The sequence below is a fragment of the Anguilla anguilla genome, chromosome 9 (assembly GCF_013347855.1).
Source record: "Anguilla anguilla isolate fAngAng1 chromosome 9, fAngAng1.pri, whole genome shotgun sequence".
In the NCBI taxonomy this organism is placed as follows: domain Eukaryota; kingdom Metazoa; phylum Chordata; class Actinopteri; order Anguilliformes; family Anguillidae; genus Anguilla; species Anguilla anguilla.
The window spans coordinates 23,022,895-23,043,211 of NC_049209.1; the positions used below are offsets into that span (position 1 = coordinate 23,022,895).

A 20,317-nucleotide genomic window follows, 5' to 3' on the forward strand; every position below is an offset into this window, starting at 1 on the left:
TTTTTAGGGGGAAAATAAATATTAAAAGTAAAAATATTCAGTCTCACCTTTTGCTTCGTAGAGAGCCTCTCATAACATGCTTGCTCTTTAGCCGTAACTGTCATACTTATGGGTGGGAGGCATGATAAAGTCCATTTCAAAGATGCAATAGATTTCGACATTAGCTCTGGAATGTATATTACTGATTTTTACTGCAAACACCAGTGTTACTTGTGAACATTTATTAAACAATGTTTTTCATTAATGAGTTATATCTACAGACTGTTTCCCGATAGCTATTACCATCAAGAAAAAGCAATTCTAAGGTTTGCTGATTTTTGAACTAACCCTGTTGACTTGTCATTTTACTTTGCTGTACTAGTTGGGCTTCTTCACCTCTGCCACATACGCTACACTGAAACTACGCCACAGGCTCTGCAGCCACACCCACTCCTTCCCGCAAAAGAGTGCCACGCCCAGAAAGAATTTCATTATATCATAGATAGGACTGAGCATGGCTATTTTATAATATTTTCAACTTAAAAAGCCTGCATAGTATGCCTTATAAATTATAAATGGCAGCCCCTATTTAGTTGATCCAAATTATTTTTTTCCTCTTTCATTTTTGTGTTTAACTGTGAAAGCTTGCCAGAAAAATGAGGGATCTTGGATCATCTGGTTTATGAGAAATGGCATGTAAACAGCTGAGGTCAAATAGCAGCATTCATGAGCACCACGCAGAAAACAACTATTTAAATAGGCTTGCACTTTTCACAAACACTGGCGTACCAAATTTAGTAAATTGGACAATGTAGGAAGGAGGAAATATATATTTAAGCATCCAAGTTGAAGACAATAAAGCTTAAGCGTACATTGTGTTTGCAGTATTTATTTATTTTCCTCCTAAAGCTCCTTTTCACTCTGTCATCACTGATTTCTTTGGGCTTTTGGAATACTCTGATGATGCACATTACTTTTTGGGAGCTGTTGGACTGTCAGTGCTAAAATGTTTTTGGAGATACACATAATGCTCATACACTTCTGATCGAAGGATGCTGAAATCATGTCCTGGCTAAATTCCAAATCTGGCTCTCGCAAAAACCTAATCATCCCCTGATTTAATTGGCTAAAAAAATGTTCTCTCCCTCTCCATTTTCGCTAATGTGTGGTGAGTGTTCTGGCGCAAAATGGCTGCTGTGCATCACCCAGGTGGGTGCTACACATTCGTGGTGGGTGAGGTGAGTTCCCCTTCATCACTCTAAAGCACTTTGAGCATTTGGAAAAGTGCTATATAAATGCAAGTATTTATTCATTCATTCATTCATTCATTCATTCATTCATTCATTCATTCATTCATGTGTGCAAATACCATTGAACCAGTGTGTGTATCACTGGACAGTGATGAATAATGATACATTATTTTGGTTCAGACACTGTGCTACATAAAGTGGCCTAGTCATTGAACTTTTAACTTTTTTCTCTGAGATGTATCCTTGGCTGCTTTGGCCACTGCAGTTAGCTGAAATTTTTCACACTTATTTGTCACAATCCTTTTTATTTGAAATTCCCAAAGGTCATATATAAAACATCCAATATGGCTGCCAATACATTGTAAATCACATACATGCATGATTATGCGTCATAATTTCATGGAAGAATTTTATAAAGTGCTTGATCAATTTCTTTTTTTATGTCGGTGGTATAACCTTAATATTTTAAGAGAGATCCGTTATGTAATATTATTTAGTAGGTAACTAGATCTGACATTTGGGAGGTCACTTTATCTTGTTCTGTGGGATTGTATAAACCTCATACAGTGTTGATGTATTCTCAGTGGGATTTCACATACATTTTCATATGTAGGATAATAAAAAAATTGCATATGATATATATATATCGATTTCCTTACTTACCATGTCTAAAGCCTCCCTTTGCCATACAGTTCCAATTACACTTCTTCGTATTTTTCTGAGGTCTATTCTTGTCATAATACATGTCAGTATTTTTTTATTTTTTTTTGTTTACTGTTCCCATTGGGAATATGTGGGTCAAGTGATTAAATCTGTAATTTCAAGTTCAGGACAGAGGATTGCTGTTTTACAGAGCATTAGATGTACAGCAGACCATGACATAGGCCACTACCATTGACAAATACAAAAAAAAAAAAAGTATTATAAAATAAGTGAGTATATTTCAAGTTCATGGTAAAAGGAAACAATGCATTGACATGGGTCTGAGTAGATGAGAAGCCTATAGCAGGAGCATTCTGGTGGATGGTGTATATTTCACTGGGTGATCTCTGAAGTCAGCACGTTGTACAAAGATAGTCATTCATTATTGAACAAGTTTAATGCTCAGCTGTCTTATCACATGTCTTTTACTGTAAGTTTCACTCTAAATTTTATTATCACCCATTTACAATAATATACGGCCTCTTAAAAGATAGTCTGATGCTGATGGATGTTTTTGTTAATTCAACTTCATGTTGGCGCATCTTGCTCGTATTCTCATCTCCAGGTGTTAGTTCTATTTCAGTAATATTTTGATGAGAATTCGGCAATAAAATGCATTTACTTTGCAGTGACTGGCAACCACATTTTTTTTTCCACCTTTGAATGACATGAATCCACCGATGTAGTGAGCTCCAATTATCGCTGGCGGGTGCATAGAGATAACAAGTTGATTGGGGGATTTCCGGCTTCAGATTGCATTTGACCTCGGTGTCAAATATGGATTGATATACATCCACCATATAAATGAACATACTGATTAAAATTAATAGATAATGAGCATCGCTTCAGGGATATTAAATAGACATATTTTACTTCCGTATTAGTTTTGTTATATCTAAAACTGCTGCATATGAAAATACAAGAATAAACTGAGGTCATAAACACTGAACTCGCACTAGTGAATATTCTCAGGTTTGCTATTTATGTATGAATCCATCTAGTCAGCGTAAACAGCATCAGCATCCGTAAAGTGCATTCTGTATTCATATCATCAGTGATCATTTATTTATTTGCTGATATTATTTTCTCTAGAGCCTCCACTGTGATTTGAAAGTAATTTTGTGAGCGCAATCCTGTATTAGCAAATAATCTCAGGCAATTTAATGGCATATACAGAATTTATTTTCTACCGGTTGGTTTATGTATATTTGCAGCTTTATAACGGACAGTGGTGCAGTACACCTGATGCCACATACTGTCCAATCAAGGGATATAAACTAAGTTATCGTCATGAAAATAACCAACTGTTGAATGTAACTCAACCTCTTGTCACTGTTTTGAAAATCATCTCACTATCTCGCTGCCCTGTGTACTTTCTGCACATTCATTTTCAAAATGATTACAATTATACATTTTTAAATGTGCTTCCTTTCCCATACACAAATTAGTAGCCAAGCCATGCAGTAACTCTGGTTGCTTTGTTTAAATAAAATCGGTTAGATAAAATCAGTATAACCGCAGTACAAATCTTCATCATAATAAACATCAAAAAGATTTATCGCTAGCACATTGAATGCAACTGAATTTAATGGTGACAATGAATAGTGTAAAATGCTAAATAAAACTGACAACCTTATTCATGATGAAAAACAATCAAAAACTCGTTCAGAGAAGTTTAAGGATATGATTATCGTCCTCCACAATTTCTTGCTCGTTGGTCACAAATCATATAACATGATACTTGGGATGCAATCTGCCAATTCATTAGATTCATGAGCCCATTAGTCACATTCCTAGCATATTAGACTGCCATTTCACAGATAATTACCTAAATGCTATTTAACTACATCACTGCACTGAAAGTTCTTTTCAGGATTATATGCTAAGATTTTGTGTTTCATATTATATTATTGATTTATTTTTCATGGAGCTGTCATTTCAGCCATAATGTCAATACTAAAGTGCAGCTCATAAGTATTTGGACAGTGACACAATTTTGTTGTTTTGACTCTGTTCTCCAGCATGTTGGATTTGACATGAAACAATGATTATGAGGTTAAACTTCAGACTGTCAGCAGTAATTTGAGGGACTGCTCAAGATCCAAATCACCCCTCCTCATCTGTGAAACATGGTGGAGGTAGTGTTATGGCTTGAGCATGTATGGCTGCTACTGGAACTGGCTCTCTATTGATGATGTGACAGCTGATGAATTCTGAAGCATACATACAACACTTCAACCAAACATGGCCTTGCAGCAGGACAATGAGCCTATACACACTGATATTGCACTCAAGGAGTTTTTCAGGGCAAGAAAGTGGAATGTCCTCGATTGACTTTGTCAATGACCTGGCCTGAATCCAGCTGAACATGCATTTCACTTGCTGGCGACAAGACTAAATAGGGACCAGGGAAGATACCCATCGTCTGGTAATGTCTATGGGGTGCAGACTTCAGGCAGTCATCAGATGTAAAGGATTTTCAATCAAGTACTAAATATGATGACTTTATTTAAGATTATGTGCATTTGTCCAATTACTCATGGTCCCCTGAAATGGGGACTATGTATAAAAAGGCTGTATTCTAACACAGTTCCCCAAATATGGATGTACTGTAATACCCTCAAAATAGAGCTGGCTGTCTGCACCTTAACCTCATATTTATTGTTTCATTTCGAATCCAATGTGTTGGAGTGCTGAGCCAAAACAACAAAAATTGTGTCACTGTCCAAATACTTAGACCATGCTGTATATGCTGTTCCAACACTGCAATCATTAAATCTATCTGAAAGTGATTTTATGACCCGTGTTGTATTTAACAGTCTCAAATTGGTCTTTGCCATTCAATGGCGTAATGCTGAATGTGTTAAGAATGACATGGGTTTAAAACTACATATTCTAAATGCAGGGACAATGGCTCTATTGTGTATAACTAATTTAAAATGGAGTCCATCTATTGCATTTGCCATACTTTATAATAAGTAGTACGTAGGTGAGTCAATAAGCTTCTTAGTTTTTCATCTATCTCTTGCACATTTTAGATGTACAGCACCAAATAAATGTTCTTTTTTCAGGGGTCATATTGTTCATTGCAAAAAAAATAAAATAAAATAAAATAGCAACATACGATATAAGGCTATACATTAAAAATGAATCATATAAATTTGAATATAAATATAAAGTTTATGAATAATGGGGTATACGGCTATACATTATTCTACAAACATACAAGGTGACTAGATCTGTGCAGTGTGGCTATTATGCTGCAGTGGTAATGCCACAGCATGAATGGAGGATGCAGTGGGGGCGGTTAACTGAAATGACTGGAGTTGCAATTGTCCTTTGATCCCTAGCACTTCACGCAGCTGCTAACTTTTTAACATGATCATTACATCTGGAGAATGCAGCAATAAAAGCATTTCTGCTCTCCTATAAACAGTGCACCAGAGGACCATTTGTGAACACAACCAGCTTATGTCCTACAGCATGTTCAGCTGAAAGTTATTGGAATTATGAAACATAAAGGTATGATTGCCAAATAGAAAATAAGGGTCCTATGGACAGGTATGTGAAAACAGAACCTTTTAAAATCAACTTTTTTATTGATACATGCAGCTATACGTTTTCACAGATATTTTTCTAATGCCCATTGCTTATTTTCTTTTTGATATTTCTTTTTTTTTTTTTTCATTTGTTTGTTTTTGCATAGTGCAGGGCAGCTAAAGTTGATGTTTGGTATTTGTAGATTGAATACATGTTTGTTTAGATTTCCAGCCCAATTTCTTTTTGACCTTATGGGTCTCCTGGTCTCTGGTCAGATACTCTACTACATTTTTGCTATGACATGACAACTTCTGTGAGGTGCTTGGTGTACTTTCTCATACTTCCCTTTCATTCAGTAGTATGAAAGAATCACCAAATAGCCTGTAAATTCCATTCATTTTATATCAAAAGATAGTAGTCATCTGTTTGAATGTGATTATTTCATTTCTGTTTCATAAAGAGATTGAAATGTCACCCTCTGCAGTAATTTTTTCTTCTTTTTTAAGCTATGCTGTAGTATAGCAATGCATTTGTGTCCTACATTAAGTGTTGTTTTACAGCAAACTCTTGGTCTATAATTCTATATGTATCTGTCATGCATGTCATAATAGTAATCGAATGTACAGTGCATGTAGATTGCTATTATGGACCTTATGCCCTGACTTAAAACACTGCTCTTACTATGTCCTTATCCCTGTGTATTTCATATTTTTATTACTACTGAAGTAGCTACGCTCGTGGGCTACTTTATTAGGTACATCTGCTTGTTAATGCAAATAGCCTGCTCCTCCAAACAGCAAATCATGTGGCTGGAATTCAATATATAAAGCTTGCAGACATGGTGAATAGTTTAAATTTTTTGTTCAACCAAACATTAGAATGGGCAATATTCATGATCTAAGAGACTTTTAGCGTGGTATGATTTTTGGTGCCAGACGTGGTGGATCAAACACCTCAGAATCAGCTGGCATCCTGGGATTTTTACGCACTACATTCTCTGGAGTTTACAGAGAGTGGTGCAATAAACAACTAGAAATACCGCCTCGCGGTTTTATAACTCTGCCAAGGCAAAAACATGTTTGTGAGGTCACAGTGACCTTGACCTTTGACCACCAAAATCTAATAAGTTTATCCTTGAGTCCAAGTGGACGTATGTGCCAGATTTGAAGAAATTCCCTCAAGGCGTTCCTGAGATATCGCGTTCCCGAGAATCGGGACGGACGAACGGACAGACAACCCGAAAACATAATGCCTCCAGCCGCGGCTGTGCCGTCGCGGAGGCATAATAAAAAAAAACATCCATTGAGTGGCAGTTCTGAGACCGAACACCTTGTTAATGAGAGAGGTCAGAGGAGAACGGGCAGACTCGTTCAAGCTAACATGATGGCCACAAATGATGCACAAACAACAGATTTATTTTACAGTAGTGGTGTGCAGAAGGACATTTCTGAATGCACAACACATTGAACCATGGAGCAGATGTCCTACAGCAGCAGAAGACCATGCTGGGTTCCACTCCTGTCAGCTAAGGATATCGGCACATGGTCACCAAAACTAGACGATTGAAGATTGGAAAAATCTTGCCTGATCTGTCGAATCTTGATTTCTTCCCTGACATGCAGATGGTAGAGTAAGAATTTGGAATAATCAGCATAAATCCTTGTGTCAATGCTGCAGGCTGCTGGTGGTAGTGTAATGATGTGTGTTTTCTTTGCACACATTAGGCCCCTTAATACCAATTGAGAATCATTTTAATGTAACATTATACCTAAGCATTGTTGCTGACCATGTGTATCGCTTTATGGCCAGAGTCTACCATTTTTCAAATGGATACTTCCAGCAGGATAATGCAGCATGTCACAAAGCACACATCCTCTCAAGGTGACAGTGACTACTGTTCAATCCAGCGGCCTGTACAGTCCTTGGATTTAAATGAAATAGAGCACTTTTGGGATGAGGTGTAATGGGAGGTCTGCAGCATGAATGTGTGGTCAGAAAATCTGCAGCAACCGCGTGATGCTGTTGAATATCCATGGACCAAAATTCCACCAAATGTTTTCAGCACCTTGTTGAATCCATGCAGCGAAGAATTCAGGCTGTTCTGGAGGCAAAAGGGGGTTCTACACGGTTCTAGATAGGTGTACGTAATAAAGTGGCCATTGAGTGTATCCATCTACCAGTTAAAATCTAGGAAGTTAACCGTAATTCAGTAGCCTTCTTTTCCGCCAGTGTGTCCATTAGAAAAAGATATTAAAGGAGCAAACACTGCAATGGACTTGTGTGATCCAGTCTTTCATGGAGGAAAGCTGCCCCAGGGAGGTTTGTAACAAGTTTGTCAGGCTTGTATAAACGCATTAATTGCCACCTCGGTCAGGCAAAAGGGCCATGTCTGAATTCCATAGCGATTATCTATTCTGAAATGGATCACAGAACCAGTCCCCAACCCAACCCACACACACACCACCCCCACCCCCCCACTCTAATATGTTCTTCAAGGCTATAATTTCACTTGTTTCCAGGCAGGCTCACTCCACCAGCACAATAATAATGATGGGTGGCCTGCTTTTAATCTTCCCTTCAGTGAAGTCTCTTCAAGTGGCGCTGCATAAATCAAGCAAATGCTGGCGTGTGCACCAGTGGGCTGGACTACACAATGATCGCCACAATAGATGTAATGCCCCGTGCACTCCTCTACTCAGTCACCCCTTATTCATACAGATTCTTTTTCTCTTTTTACTTTGTTTTACTTGCATTTTTATTTATTCATGTAACTACTGTGTACTGCCCCATTGGGACATTAATACGAGTGCCTCTAATTTAAATTTCTCACTTTTCATCCACACCCCGTAACAGAATCCAACACAAAAAATGGTAAAATCAACACATCTGTGAATTGCAACTGCTGCCTTACTGTTATTTAATGGGCCTAGTGGCAGGTGACTATGACGATACCTGAGAGTAGTCACTAAGAATGCTCTCCAACTGAGCTCGCAGTGCTACTTTCACAATTTTCAGAGATTACGTGCTGTTAGTAGACGGATCACTGCGGCAAAAAAGTATCCATTCCTGAAACTCCTGGAAAACAATGCACAGGTACAGATGCCTACGCTGACGTAACCTCTAGAGTGTACAGCTGATAGGCTAGAGTAATGCCATCTCTGAATGGATGTTGACACGCCAACAGTGGCATGTGGTTCTTTGCTCTTTTACTGTATGTATAGCATAGTTTAATGCTCAGGTTTGATTTGTTCTTGTTTGTAGAAAGTCTAATGTTAAATAGGGTAGTTGGCAAGTTGTCAGTCGAGTCTGACACTTGGTGTCTCTCTTGGGACCGTGCTTTCCCCTCTGGGGAATTACTGCACATCAATTCCTGTTCTTTTGCACTTCTGTTTGCATTTTTAGTGTCTCTTGGTAAGACTGACTGCTAAATGGCAGATGTATAATGTAATATACTTCAATGTCAACTCGCCACTAGTACAGAGGCAGAGTTAAAGGCAATGAGAGTATTAAATGGTATGCATGAATGGCACTGTACATTCCAGACTGAAACTGAAATCATATTTGCATTATGGTTTAATGTTTAAGGATAAAATATTCCATATGTTGAAGACTAATTCATGAGAATGTAATATTTTGCCAATAGGTGCATGTTTTTTTTTGTTTTTTTGCGAACAAAAAACTCAGGGCTCAAAAGTCTAAGAATGCCTTACATTAGTTTTCTTACCAGGGTGACCCAAATGTCTTACAATAGAACACATTTCTCTTCTGAAGCTGAATCCACAGCTGTTTTCAGAGTTCCTTGGTCAAATGTTAACAGTGAAAAGCAGTGCCCAACCCATGACGACAACCCATGGCGACATAGCTCAGGAGGTAAGAGCGGTGTTCTGGCAGTCGGAGGGTTGCCAGTTCAATCCCCGCCCTGGGCGTGTCAAAGTGTCCCTGAGCAAGACACCTAACCCCTAACTGCTCTGGTGAATGAGAGGCATCAATTGTAAAGCACTTTGGATAAAAGCGCTATATAAATGCAGTCCATTTATATAAATGCAGTCCATTTGACTGAATGAATAACCTTCTGGTTACAGTCATCATATTCGAACCATAACACTCATATCACTCAATGTTTACTATATTTACCAGTATGTCTACATATAAAGAAAAAAACATGCATTTGGTGTTGAAGTGTTGTTGTTTGTGTTTGTTTTACACAACAGGGTAGTCTAGCCTTTGTATTGACAGCTCTACAGAATAACACCCAGGTAATTTGTCATTTCACGGTTCATATTAACATCTTTGATCGAAAATGTCATCCTTCACAGTGCTGGTTCATGCAAAGCCCTTACCATGTCCCACAACGGTAGCAATATTGGGGCCAAACATTCTATGTAATGCTAAATGTGTAGATCTACCTATGGATTTCTTTGTTTGCATGAAATGACAATAGAAGCCCCTGTTATGAACAAAAACCTTATATAATACACCTTATGCACTCATTGAATGTAATGGTGTGTGTAAGGCCAGAAAAAAAAAAGGGGGGGGGGGGGGGGGGGGGAAGGGGGATGGAAACGTTTGAATATGCGTGAAATATTATTTTAGAACTCAGAAAGATAAATAAATAGGACGCCTAACAGCTGTTTTCTGAGACGTCCTTCCCACGTACCGGCATGCATTAATAAAATGCTTCCCCGTTTGCCCCATTATTAGTAAAAATCCGTTTTGTTGGATGAACGGGAATTTACTAAATTGGCTGCAACAACGACAACTTTCGGAATAGCGCACAACATTGAGCTGGACTCATATAAATTGTAATTGTAAACTGCTGCCATGACGACCACCGCTGCCTGAGCAAGGTTCGGAACGGGAGCTGCTGGTGCTGACGGGGGAGTCGGTCAGTCTCTGAACCTGCGAGAGAGCATTGCAGACGGCCACAGCGCGCGAGAGAAGGATACAGTAGATGTACAGGGAATGATTCCGTGATTTGGCTTTAAGGTTGGATTCTTCTGGTGGATTGATATCGCAAGGAAGTTCCAAATAAATGTCAGAAGTTGAGAGGAGTTGCTATCATTTCATACTCTTCATTTTAAGTGTAATATTCAAAAGGCTGTTTCCGTTCAATGAAAAGTGCGCACGAGGAGACTTGGCTGCCTATGCATCTCTGCGCGTTTCTCTGGTCTCCAACGAATAACATTTCCAGAGCAGAGGAGACAGTGCGAATCAGCCAGACGAACGTTCACACAGCTCCCTTTTTCCTCGCCGTCCTGCGATTGCAGCTGAAGCCGTCTCTCCTGAATTACAAGAACGCTGCAACTGGGGACATATAATTGCTTATTTATAAAGCTACCATTTTCATCTCCTCAGTTTGAGGCAAAAATAATAACGAGGGGGATCACAATAAGCTCTGCGTCGCTGGGGTTGAATTTCACAGTTCATTGTCGCTTTTTGACCCCAGAAACGGAATATTAAAATCGATTTAAGTTTTTCTGGAAGTTGCACAGTGACCGAAGATGGGCATTTGTGGTTATTTTGTAGTGTCCTGGAAATACCTGGTTGTCATCGCTCTAAGACTGCTGTTCCTTGTACCTGCAGGAGTGCCAGCGAGGAGCGGAGAATCTTTTTCAAAACCAATGGACAACATCACCGTCAGACAAGGGGACAATGCCGTCTTAAAGTAGGTTCTCTTAAATTAAGTATTTATAAACCAGGTCGAAATGTATTGCAATGCTACGATACCTGACATAGCAAGCAAATGTTGTACTCATTTGGTGGGTATTATGCTTTGAAATGTAGTCTCGTCGCACTGCATACTCAGTTGATTTGAGTCATTTCTGGGCGAAGTTGCGTTGGAAACTAGTGTTTCATTTATTTTATTTTTGTGTGTAAAGCATCTACTTACCAGAAGGTGTAATGCATAGAAGCAGTAATTTGCACGTTGTATGCGCAAGTTTTACTGCTGGTAGAAGACCGATATATGTATTAATTCATTGTCAATTTATTGAGTAGATGGGATGGTGAAGGGCACGTATGTTTTTAAAGGGATAGGTCTATATTGGTAAATGGTTCATGTTGAATGCTAACACTCGTGCTTAACAGTTGATATCCTGTGCAAAATGTCAGATTTGTTTTGAATCGCGGCTGAGAGAGAGAGAGAGAGAGAGAGAGAGAGAGAATCGCGGCTGAGAGAGAGAGAGGTTATCTGGTAGAAAGTAACTGTAATAAGTTAGAGTTTCCCATGAGGATTAAACACATCTGGTTTTGCATGAGCAATTGTTGTTAACATATTTCATTTAAACCTGGTTAGCAGCTATTCTGAACTGTCCACTCGCAGCACCACAAAAACATGCAGTCACCCCCAGAATGACGAAAACCTCTCTGGAATCTATATGCAATGCAAGACTTACACAACTAGGGGCTTTGACAAAGTGTTTATTCATCTTTTGGGGAGCTGCATAAAAGTGGATCTGAAGTCACATCTCGGGCTGGTTTTGTGCACCAGTCTGGCGCCAGTCACAGCAGGATCCTTTCCAGAGAAAGAAAGAGTGGCCTGTCGTTGCCCTGTCCAGCACTTGCTGGCCGTAGCCAAAGCCTAAGGAATGTTCAGAATCAAATGAAAAACATTCCAAACAAAGGAAAGGCATTATAGCAACTGTGAACTCATTTTGCTGTGCACGTTGTTCTGTTACAGAAGACATATCAGTGCAGAGCTTCTAAATTCATGTCTACATCTTCAAAACATGCATTGGGCCTGCATGCAGTTTTGATCCAAGAAGATAAATTTGCTGGGGATGCATCATTGATGCATTTACAGATGGTACTCCATAAAGATTTTTTATTTATTTATTAAGAGTCATTCTTTCTCCTGAGGATTTTATAGATCACCTGAAATAATACTGAATGCTAAAAAGGTAATATACTCTGCAGTCATATACTCTTATTTTTACTCTTTTAATGCTATCTTATACAGAACATATTTATCATCATATTTGAGAGTAAACACGGTTTGATGTAGGCCTAGTGGTTAAGTACAGTAGTTTCACGTGCAGACCAAAGGCAGACGGCTTGATCCTAAGTGGGGCACCGCTGACAAAAATAATCTTCCTGCAATGCCGTGCTGGTTGGATGTGAATGGATGTAGCCAGGAGCCATCTCGTTTTGCATGTAGAATCTTGGGCTGTGTTCCATTTTACATACCTGCATTACAGTTAAACACACGTATTGATGCATCTTGTGTTTGTGCTCTTTGTTCCAGGAGATAATCGCACTGTACATAGCAACCGTCATGTACCTTAATAACCATGGCTAAACCACTGAGAAATGTGTTTACAGATATAACTGTTGCAAAAGTGAGTTTGAAAAGTTAGTAATCATAATTATTTCATTTTTCATGATAGTTCTGATAGGCTAAAGAGCATGAAATGCTCCAGTTAACAAGCTCTTATTTATATAGAGGCCAACAACTGATCCAGTAGTTGTACAATTAGAGTAATTTTTTTTTCTGTTAGGTCAAAGGTGTTCTGAGGAAAGTGATGTTCCACATCCAGATGTAACAGCATTAAAATGCACTTGCACTCTTGCATACTATGAAGTGTATGCTAGACCTCGACTAGACAAATGTGGCAGTATGCAGAAGCTAAGTATGCATTATAGAATAGAGCCTTGATTTCTACACGTAGACCAGTTGAGCTAATCAGAGTAGCTTTACACCATTTTTCCTTCTGCATGTCACAGAAAGAGTGCAAACAGCATTTTCAACATTCACCATTGACAATGTATGCAAGCGACCACAAGCTATTTTAAAGATGTACAATATATACATTTGTGATGGTTTTAAATAGTTAAATGCTTGGGGATATTCGAAAAGCCATTGGCCCAGTGTGTAAAAATGTGTGAAAATGAGTAATGTGTGAACTTGATGATAAGGTTTTGGTCACTGAAAATAAGATAACTTGGCAACATTGCTATATCGATGTTTGGATATAAGAAGCAAATTAAGTTATACGTCCTACATGTTAGTGAATTAATCCTCTGGGTACTTTTACACTTCATGAGGATGTTTGAAAAATGTGTTGAAAGTGTTACTTCACATTTCCTATGTTGTACGTTTAGGTGGCGTTTATCTGTAGCTTTGTGTGTTGTTATGGTCAAAATCAAAGTGTGAATCCAGGAGGTGTGAACTAGACACACACAGACAGCATTAGCTGGAGATGCATTTATCGACGGGTTTATGTGTTATTTCAGCGTTGTAATCAAAGTCATATGGGTAGAAGTGCGAAGGATATAAATGTGAACTATATAAGGTCAGAGCTAAAGCCCTTATATGGCAATAAGCATTGAAACAACCAAGTTACTGCTTGGTGGAGTGGCATGCCGCATACCTATAGAGCACTGAGAGTTTGCCACTTTTCAGGGTTTCCTACAGAAATACTCACAATGACCACAGACTCTCAGCCCCGCTTGCTTATGAATTCCATTAGCTCAGTGAAGAGAGGAAAGAAAACTAGCAAATGCTAGCTAGCTAATTAGCCATGGTATATGCCTCGCTAGCTAACCTAGAGAATTTAGCTCACTAATGTTAGTTAGTTAACTAGGCACGGTATCTCAGTACATAGCTATTGCCAAAGTTAATTTCAACACAATAGTACCTTAAATTTGGCGAAGAGTGATGGACGGTTCTCCTCTAAATGTGCACTTTGTAAGCACTTTTTATGATTGGTTGACCTTCCTCCTTTTAGCTGTGGCCAAATGAGATTTTAAGAAATGCACCTCATTTTAGACTGATATGAATAGGAACCCCACGTCCAGAGGAATCCACAGTTTGCCAGAGTGGTCAGATGGTAATGAAGATAAATGAGTCATAAAGTTTATTCACGGTCTCCTACTTTTACTTTTCACATTGGATATTTGTGGGGACCAGTCTTCAGAGCACCATGCCAAGTGAGGAGCTGCCTGTGCCTTTCCACAGAGCGCACAGTCTACCTCTCTAAAGGTCCATCTTGATATCTCCAGACCTTTGCTATGCTATAATGTGAAAAAGACATTTTAATGCTTAAAAGCATTGCCTGCCATTGACAATTTAGCTTGACAGTCATCGATTTTGTCTTATTTACCTAGTGTTGATCGTCTTGCATTACATGAGTATAAACACAAGAGATTCTGAATTAGCATCATTGATGCTAGTCTCAAGCAATGTAATGTGTCCTTGTCCTGACTTTGCTCTTTGACATTGTCCTATGGACCTGAATCAAAAAATCAGTCACTCAAACAGGAGGGAACTCAGTGCTTTCTTTACCTTGTCAATGATCGACAAAACATGGCAGATCTGTACTATTGTTTACTTTGTCTATATTATTTAAAGATGTATTGCAGCAGGAGCCTAACACTGCCCTGTATTTTTTTTCACTAATGAATCCTCATTGTTAAAGCAAAAATATCTTATCTGTCAGGAAACACTAAAAGAAATGGCACAGTTTAATTTACGATGACCTTATTATTAATTAGTAGAAATGTGCAGAATTACACACAGGAGGAGGGTGTGTGGGTGTGGCTGAAAGCTGAAACTAAAAATAAATATGACATAACTCATTGGAATGGTAGACATCAGCAGTTCTAGTGGTGAGACTAACTGTGTTCATAGGCTTAAGTTTAGAGCAGGTGCTGAGCAGATCCACTAATCTTTATATCTTAGTAATGCTTTAATCATCTGTGTCCTCTGTGAGCCCATCCAAATGATTTATAGATCCATGTATCTGCCCTGCACCTGCTCTGGGCTGATGCTTGAACAAGAAGGGAACCTAATTTTTTGGTTAAAGATTTTATGTGCGTAGAATTGCTGTATGTGAGGAAGATTATTCTAACTAGGGAGCAGTGACATCATATGAGCAGGTATTTTACGTCAGAATGCTGTCTTAAAAAAAGAATAATAATTAACCGATGCTCATATAAAAGTAGTTTGCTGTTAGCTATATATTATACTGTATGTCACCAACACTGCATTTATCTATGAATGGAGTGAAGCCATGCATGCTCATTACAATCATGATCAAAGTCTAAATATGATTTTTTTTTTAATCTGCCTTTGTAACTATATGTCAGGTAAAAAGAATAAAGAAGCATGGCAATATTTTTTTCTTCTTCAAAAATACTCTTGAGGTATCCATTTTGGCACCAATAAGCTGTACTTCATAATGTGACAATTGCTGTGGAAATGATGGAGCTCATAATGGTCATGTTATAAATTAATATATGAGAAGCTATGTGTTTTGCTTTGTTTGCTGTTAATTCACAGACCCAGAAGATTAGAGAAAGGAAATGTAGTTCCAACTTGACATGCAGGAAGCTTGCATATAAACAGGATGCAAACTACTTTGAGACACTGGCAGCAAAAGTCTAAAATAATATTTCAATAATGCACCATCTGGCTTCTGATGTGTCATTGGCTTAAAGTCCTGTCAATCATGTAGCAACATTCATTACGCAGAAATAGCTGTCCTTGGCTGTGTTACTCTGAAATGTAAGTGAACCTCTGATAAAATTTAGTATGATATGCATCTACGGTTATCCAAGGAACTGCCTTTTTGGAATTAGTTTAAATTAAACAAAGAAATGTGTCTCAAGTAAAACTAAATGCTCTTGGTTTTGTCCATTCATTTTTGTAGCTCTGGGCACAAGATCACTACTTGGCTGATTTACGGACTGTTTTCTTAAGTCTGTTCTGTTTGTTCATTTTCTTTGGTCCTTACAGAACCATGCATTCAGTGGGCCAGACTGGCACATAGCAGTTTCCTACAACCCCAAGTGAATGATGTGATTTCCAGTGTTATGTGTTTATTCCCCTGGGAGGCTCAGTTTTGGTGTTACAATGGAGGAATACAGACTGCGTTAAGACACAGTACTTTCTTCCATACAACACAGTTCAGATAAAGCAATTTGAGAAGAAAATCTCTTTAAGACAGACAAATAATTACTGGCCACTTTCCTTTGTAAGCTGTCCAAAGTCGAATAAACGTAATAATAAGAGTGCAACAATCTCAATTATTCAGCACATCGGGGCAATGTTAATATGTGTAATAAATATTAGCTTGGGAAATTATTCACACAGAGCTCATTATTAGAAAGACTAATAGGAATATTACCTCACCCAGTACAGATACAATTACAAGAAGGAGTAATAGTTCTGCTATGCAAAAGCCATTAATTTAAAGCCATGATTGATCAATTTCATAAGAGTTTTATTTTTTTTTATTGAATATTGAAACACGGCTTTGGCGGGGCTTTCACGATAAAGCAATAACATTTATGAATTTCATTCCTTGTCTGTAGAATTTTAAGCACTGCTCATTTTCTGTACACAAATGGGATGGGGGCCAGAACCTTGTGATTTCCTTGCCTGTGTGTTTCTCACTGTCAGTAATGAAAAATGACTCCGTAATGACTGGGAGACATGGCTGACGTTAATATCTAATGCGTATATCCCTCTCATTAGCGCTGAAGGTCAGCTCAAAGGACAGGTGCGATTGGGCAATGTGGAACTATAAAAAAATGGCTTGATTATTCATTTTTTTTATAGTAATGATGGTGGAGGGATGGAAGGTTACATGGGAAACATTTAATGATGACATTGCTTTAACAGTTTTTCTAAGCCATGCTGATAAAACTAAAATAGGAAAAAAGAATTTAAAGTCATAGCTTGCTGATGTAAAATGGAATAAGCTTTTATAGTTTTTCTGAATTAAAATCTTGCAAAATGATTATTAGTGATTCAGTTCCTTAATCTTATGTGTATATGTATTTTTATGCAAAAATAAAAAAAGACTGCATAAAATAAACCGTACAGGTAAAGAGCTATATTTTATTAATTCGTGAAAATCTGTGGTTTGAATTGAAGAGGGTAGATTTAAAACAGGGTGAAATTAAGATTATGTATGGAAGAATGGGTGAAGATCATGTTCAACAATCTCACAAAGCTTTTCAACTACGTAGTGTTGGCCTTGCAAAGAAAGTGTTCAGAAAATGGTGTCAGAAATTTTGATGCCTATCTTTTTGAGAAATAAAATGATTGCTTTTATGGGGACGACATAGCTCAGGAGGTAAGAGCGGTTGTCTGGCAGTCGGAGGGTTGCTGGTTCGATCCTCTGCCCTGGACGTGTCGAAGTGTCCCTGAGCAAGACACCTAACCCCTAATTGCTCCCAACGAGTTGATTGGTACCTTGCATGGCAGCCTTTCACAGTTGGTGTGTGTATGGGTGAATGAGAGGCATCAATTGTAAAGTGCTTTGGATAAAAGTGCTATATAAATGCAGTCCATTTACCAAGTAATTATAAAAATAATAACTTTTGAGCAGTTTTATTAAAATTGACGAATACTTGTACTTTTAAATATACTTTTAATCACAAAATATAGCTGAGTTGCTTTCATATAGCCTTCATCTGCTCATCTTTATCAAGGGTGGCAACATTTGTGGAGGTTTCTATCCTCCTGTAAGTTTTAGCCGAGTCGTACAAAACCTGGCCATACTACATTCAGTTCAAAAACTTGAACCTAAATGCATTACACTTTCCCTGTGAGCCTGTGAAAGGATTTTGAAAATATAGAGTGCCGGTTTTATTAGTCACCATAGTAACCTATCAACCTTGTTACTGTTGCTTAGTTATTGTGAGAAATCAAGAGGAAGCAAAGGTCAAAGGGAAACTATTTGGTGTTAAAAGAGAGCATTTATTAATGGGAGTCTTATAGGGCACATTTTCTTGTGATGGTGAATGAAGCTGCCGTAGAGCACAGATTGCAACATTTTTGTGCTGCTCAGTAACACCACTTCAAATATGAGGATGTAGGGCCCGACAGTAGCGGTGTACTCAGAACAATGCATACAGTGGGCAAGTAAAGGTAAAATATAGAAGCATCAAATTATGATTTGATATAAGATTTGATGTTAGTATTGGAGCCAGCCTGCTGGCAAATGTTCAAGTAAATAATCTGCTGGTGAATGACAAGTGCTACGATGCTTACAATCCTCCCAGCAAGGGGTAAAGCCAGTGAACTAATCACTGGACATCCCAGTGATTTCCTTTCAAAAAAAGATGCTCTAAATGTAATTACAGTGTGATTCCATCAGTTAAGCTATGTTTAAAATCCATGTGTTAACACAATCAACTAAACTTGTCAGTATAAAACAGCTTCCCTTCCAGTAAGGATGGTGTAATCTGGACTGAAGCACAATCCGTTCTTACAGCATGTAGATAAACATGCTATGTCTTTGAGTTTATTGTGTATCCCCTTCTTGAAATCTGCCAAACAGAAGCTGAAATCTCCTGATGTCTGTGTCAGCACATCATCAAAACTACCTGAATTCAAAAAGTTATACACAACACCATGTCTGATGATGTCTGATCCAGGAATAAGAAGAGCCTTCCATAAATAAAACAAAGCAGAAGAAATAGATGTCATTGGTCTATGCAAGTAAAATTTCTGGGAAAATAATGCACACCTCTCAGCCAATCAAAATTGAATATTCAGCCAAGCTGATTGTGTGTGTGTGTGTGTGTGTGTGTATTGTGTAAAGTGTAAAATGGTATACTTCTGGCTGGTCAAAGCAATATTGGATGATCCAAGAACTTAAATAAATCAGCATTTTCTTGATTGTGGAGCAGGCCTTCGAAATGTGCTTGCAAAGTGATACACAAGTGGCTTCTCTGTGTTATTCATTTCATAGTTCTGTTTCCATGCCTGCAGGGTTTATGGTGTCATGACCTCCATTATAATCCAACTGACCCTGCATTTAAGCAAAGTGAAACTAAGCAGGGGGGCTAAAACAATGTTTCTGAAAACTCACTGGAGTCAGTTAAGACATTTTTGTCTGCAAAATTAGAGGAGCCAATGGTTCATTGGCTTTTCATTTGATTCGCTCTCTCAACAAGTATCCATATTGAGTCATCTGAGTGACTAGATAAAAATTAGTTTGGTGCTGTAAGGTGCTCCATAACCTGGAGCTGAATGCTGACCACACTAGCATCGGTGCTACTGGGAGTCCCACAGAGTCATGCTTTTATGTAGCAGTGGTTCCCAAGCCTCTCCTTGGAGACCCCCAGCTGGATCCAGGTATATTCTGGGTTCCACGTACAGAACATAAGTTGATTGTATGTACATGTGCACAGTGTGCCTACACCAGCTGTACATAATGTGTAATCTTTCCATGGCTATGAAGCTCAGCTTTGGGATTTCAGAGTGAAACAAGTGGTGTGCCATTGACTTGAACTGATATGGGTTGCTTTGATGGGACGGACCTATAAACATGATTGAGCATTCCAAATCGAGTTAAAGTAAACACAGGGTATTAAAAATTTCTAAAAAAGAAAAAAGGATCATTCCACATTACCTCATTTGGTGTGGGTCAATCAAACTTTTTAGTTACTTTTGACAGGTGTGAAACGTCCACCTACACTTGGGTCTGCACCAAACAAGCAAACCGTGCCTCACTGAAAAACGAGGGGTCTCAGTCTTGAACCCTGGTGCAGAACTGAGTTCTACGATGGCCTAGATAAAAAATGTTTTACAAATACAGATAATGTAGGCTGTGAATTGTCAGTAAGGTGAATATTGCAAGCGAAAGGAAAACATACAAAGCTCCATTTTATCTGTGACGAACTGGAGCAACAAGCCGTGCTCGTGGGTGTACATGGAGCGAAGAGGAGATCAAGTGCCTTCTACAAATATGGGCTGACGATTACATAAGGAAGCAGTTGGCGAAAACCCATAAAAATACACATACATTTATGATATTTAGTTTAATTAATCCAGTTGAATTTATTAGCGTATCAGAATTGCAGTGGTGGTTTTTAGAATTGAATGAAGGCAA

At 38.4% G+C, this 20,317-nt stretch overlaps 1 protein-coding gene across 3 annotated transcripts in view; it reads left to right on the top strand.

The window, feature by feature from the left end:
* The window catches only part of opcml (opioid binding protein/cell adhesion molecule-like), a 349,349-nt gene that overhangs the window by 153,269 nt on the left and 175,763 nt on the right, over positions 1-20,317 (top strand). For 2 of the 3 annotated variants that reach the window (XM_035435361.1, XM_035435362.1), the window contains exon 2: positions 11,055-11,136. In XM_035435361.1, the coding sequence (XP_035291252.1) occupies positions 11,055-11,136 (82 nt within the window). Of the gene's footprint in view, positions 1-10,171; positions 11,137-20,317 lie in introns of those variants that run through there. The other variant, XM_035435360.1, reaches the window with a different exon arrangement.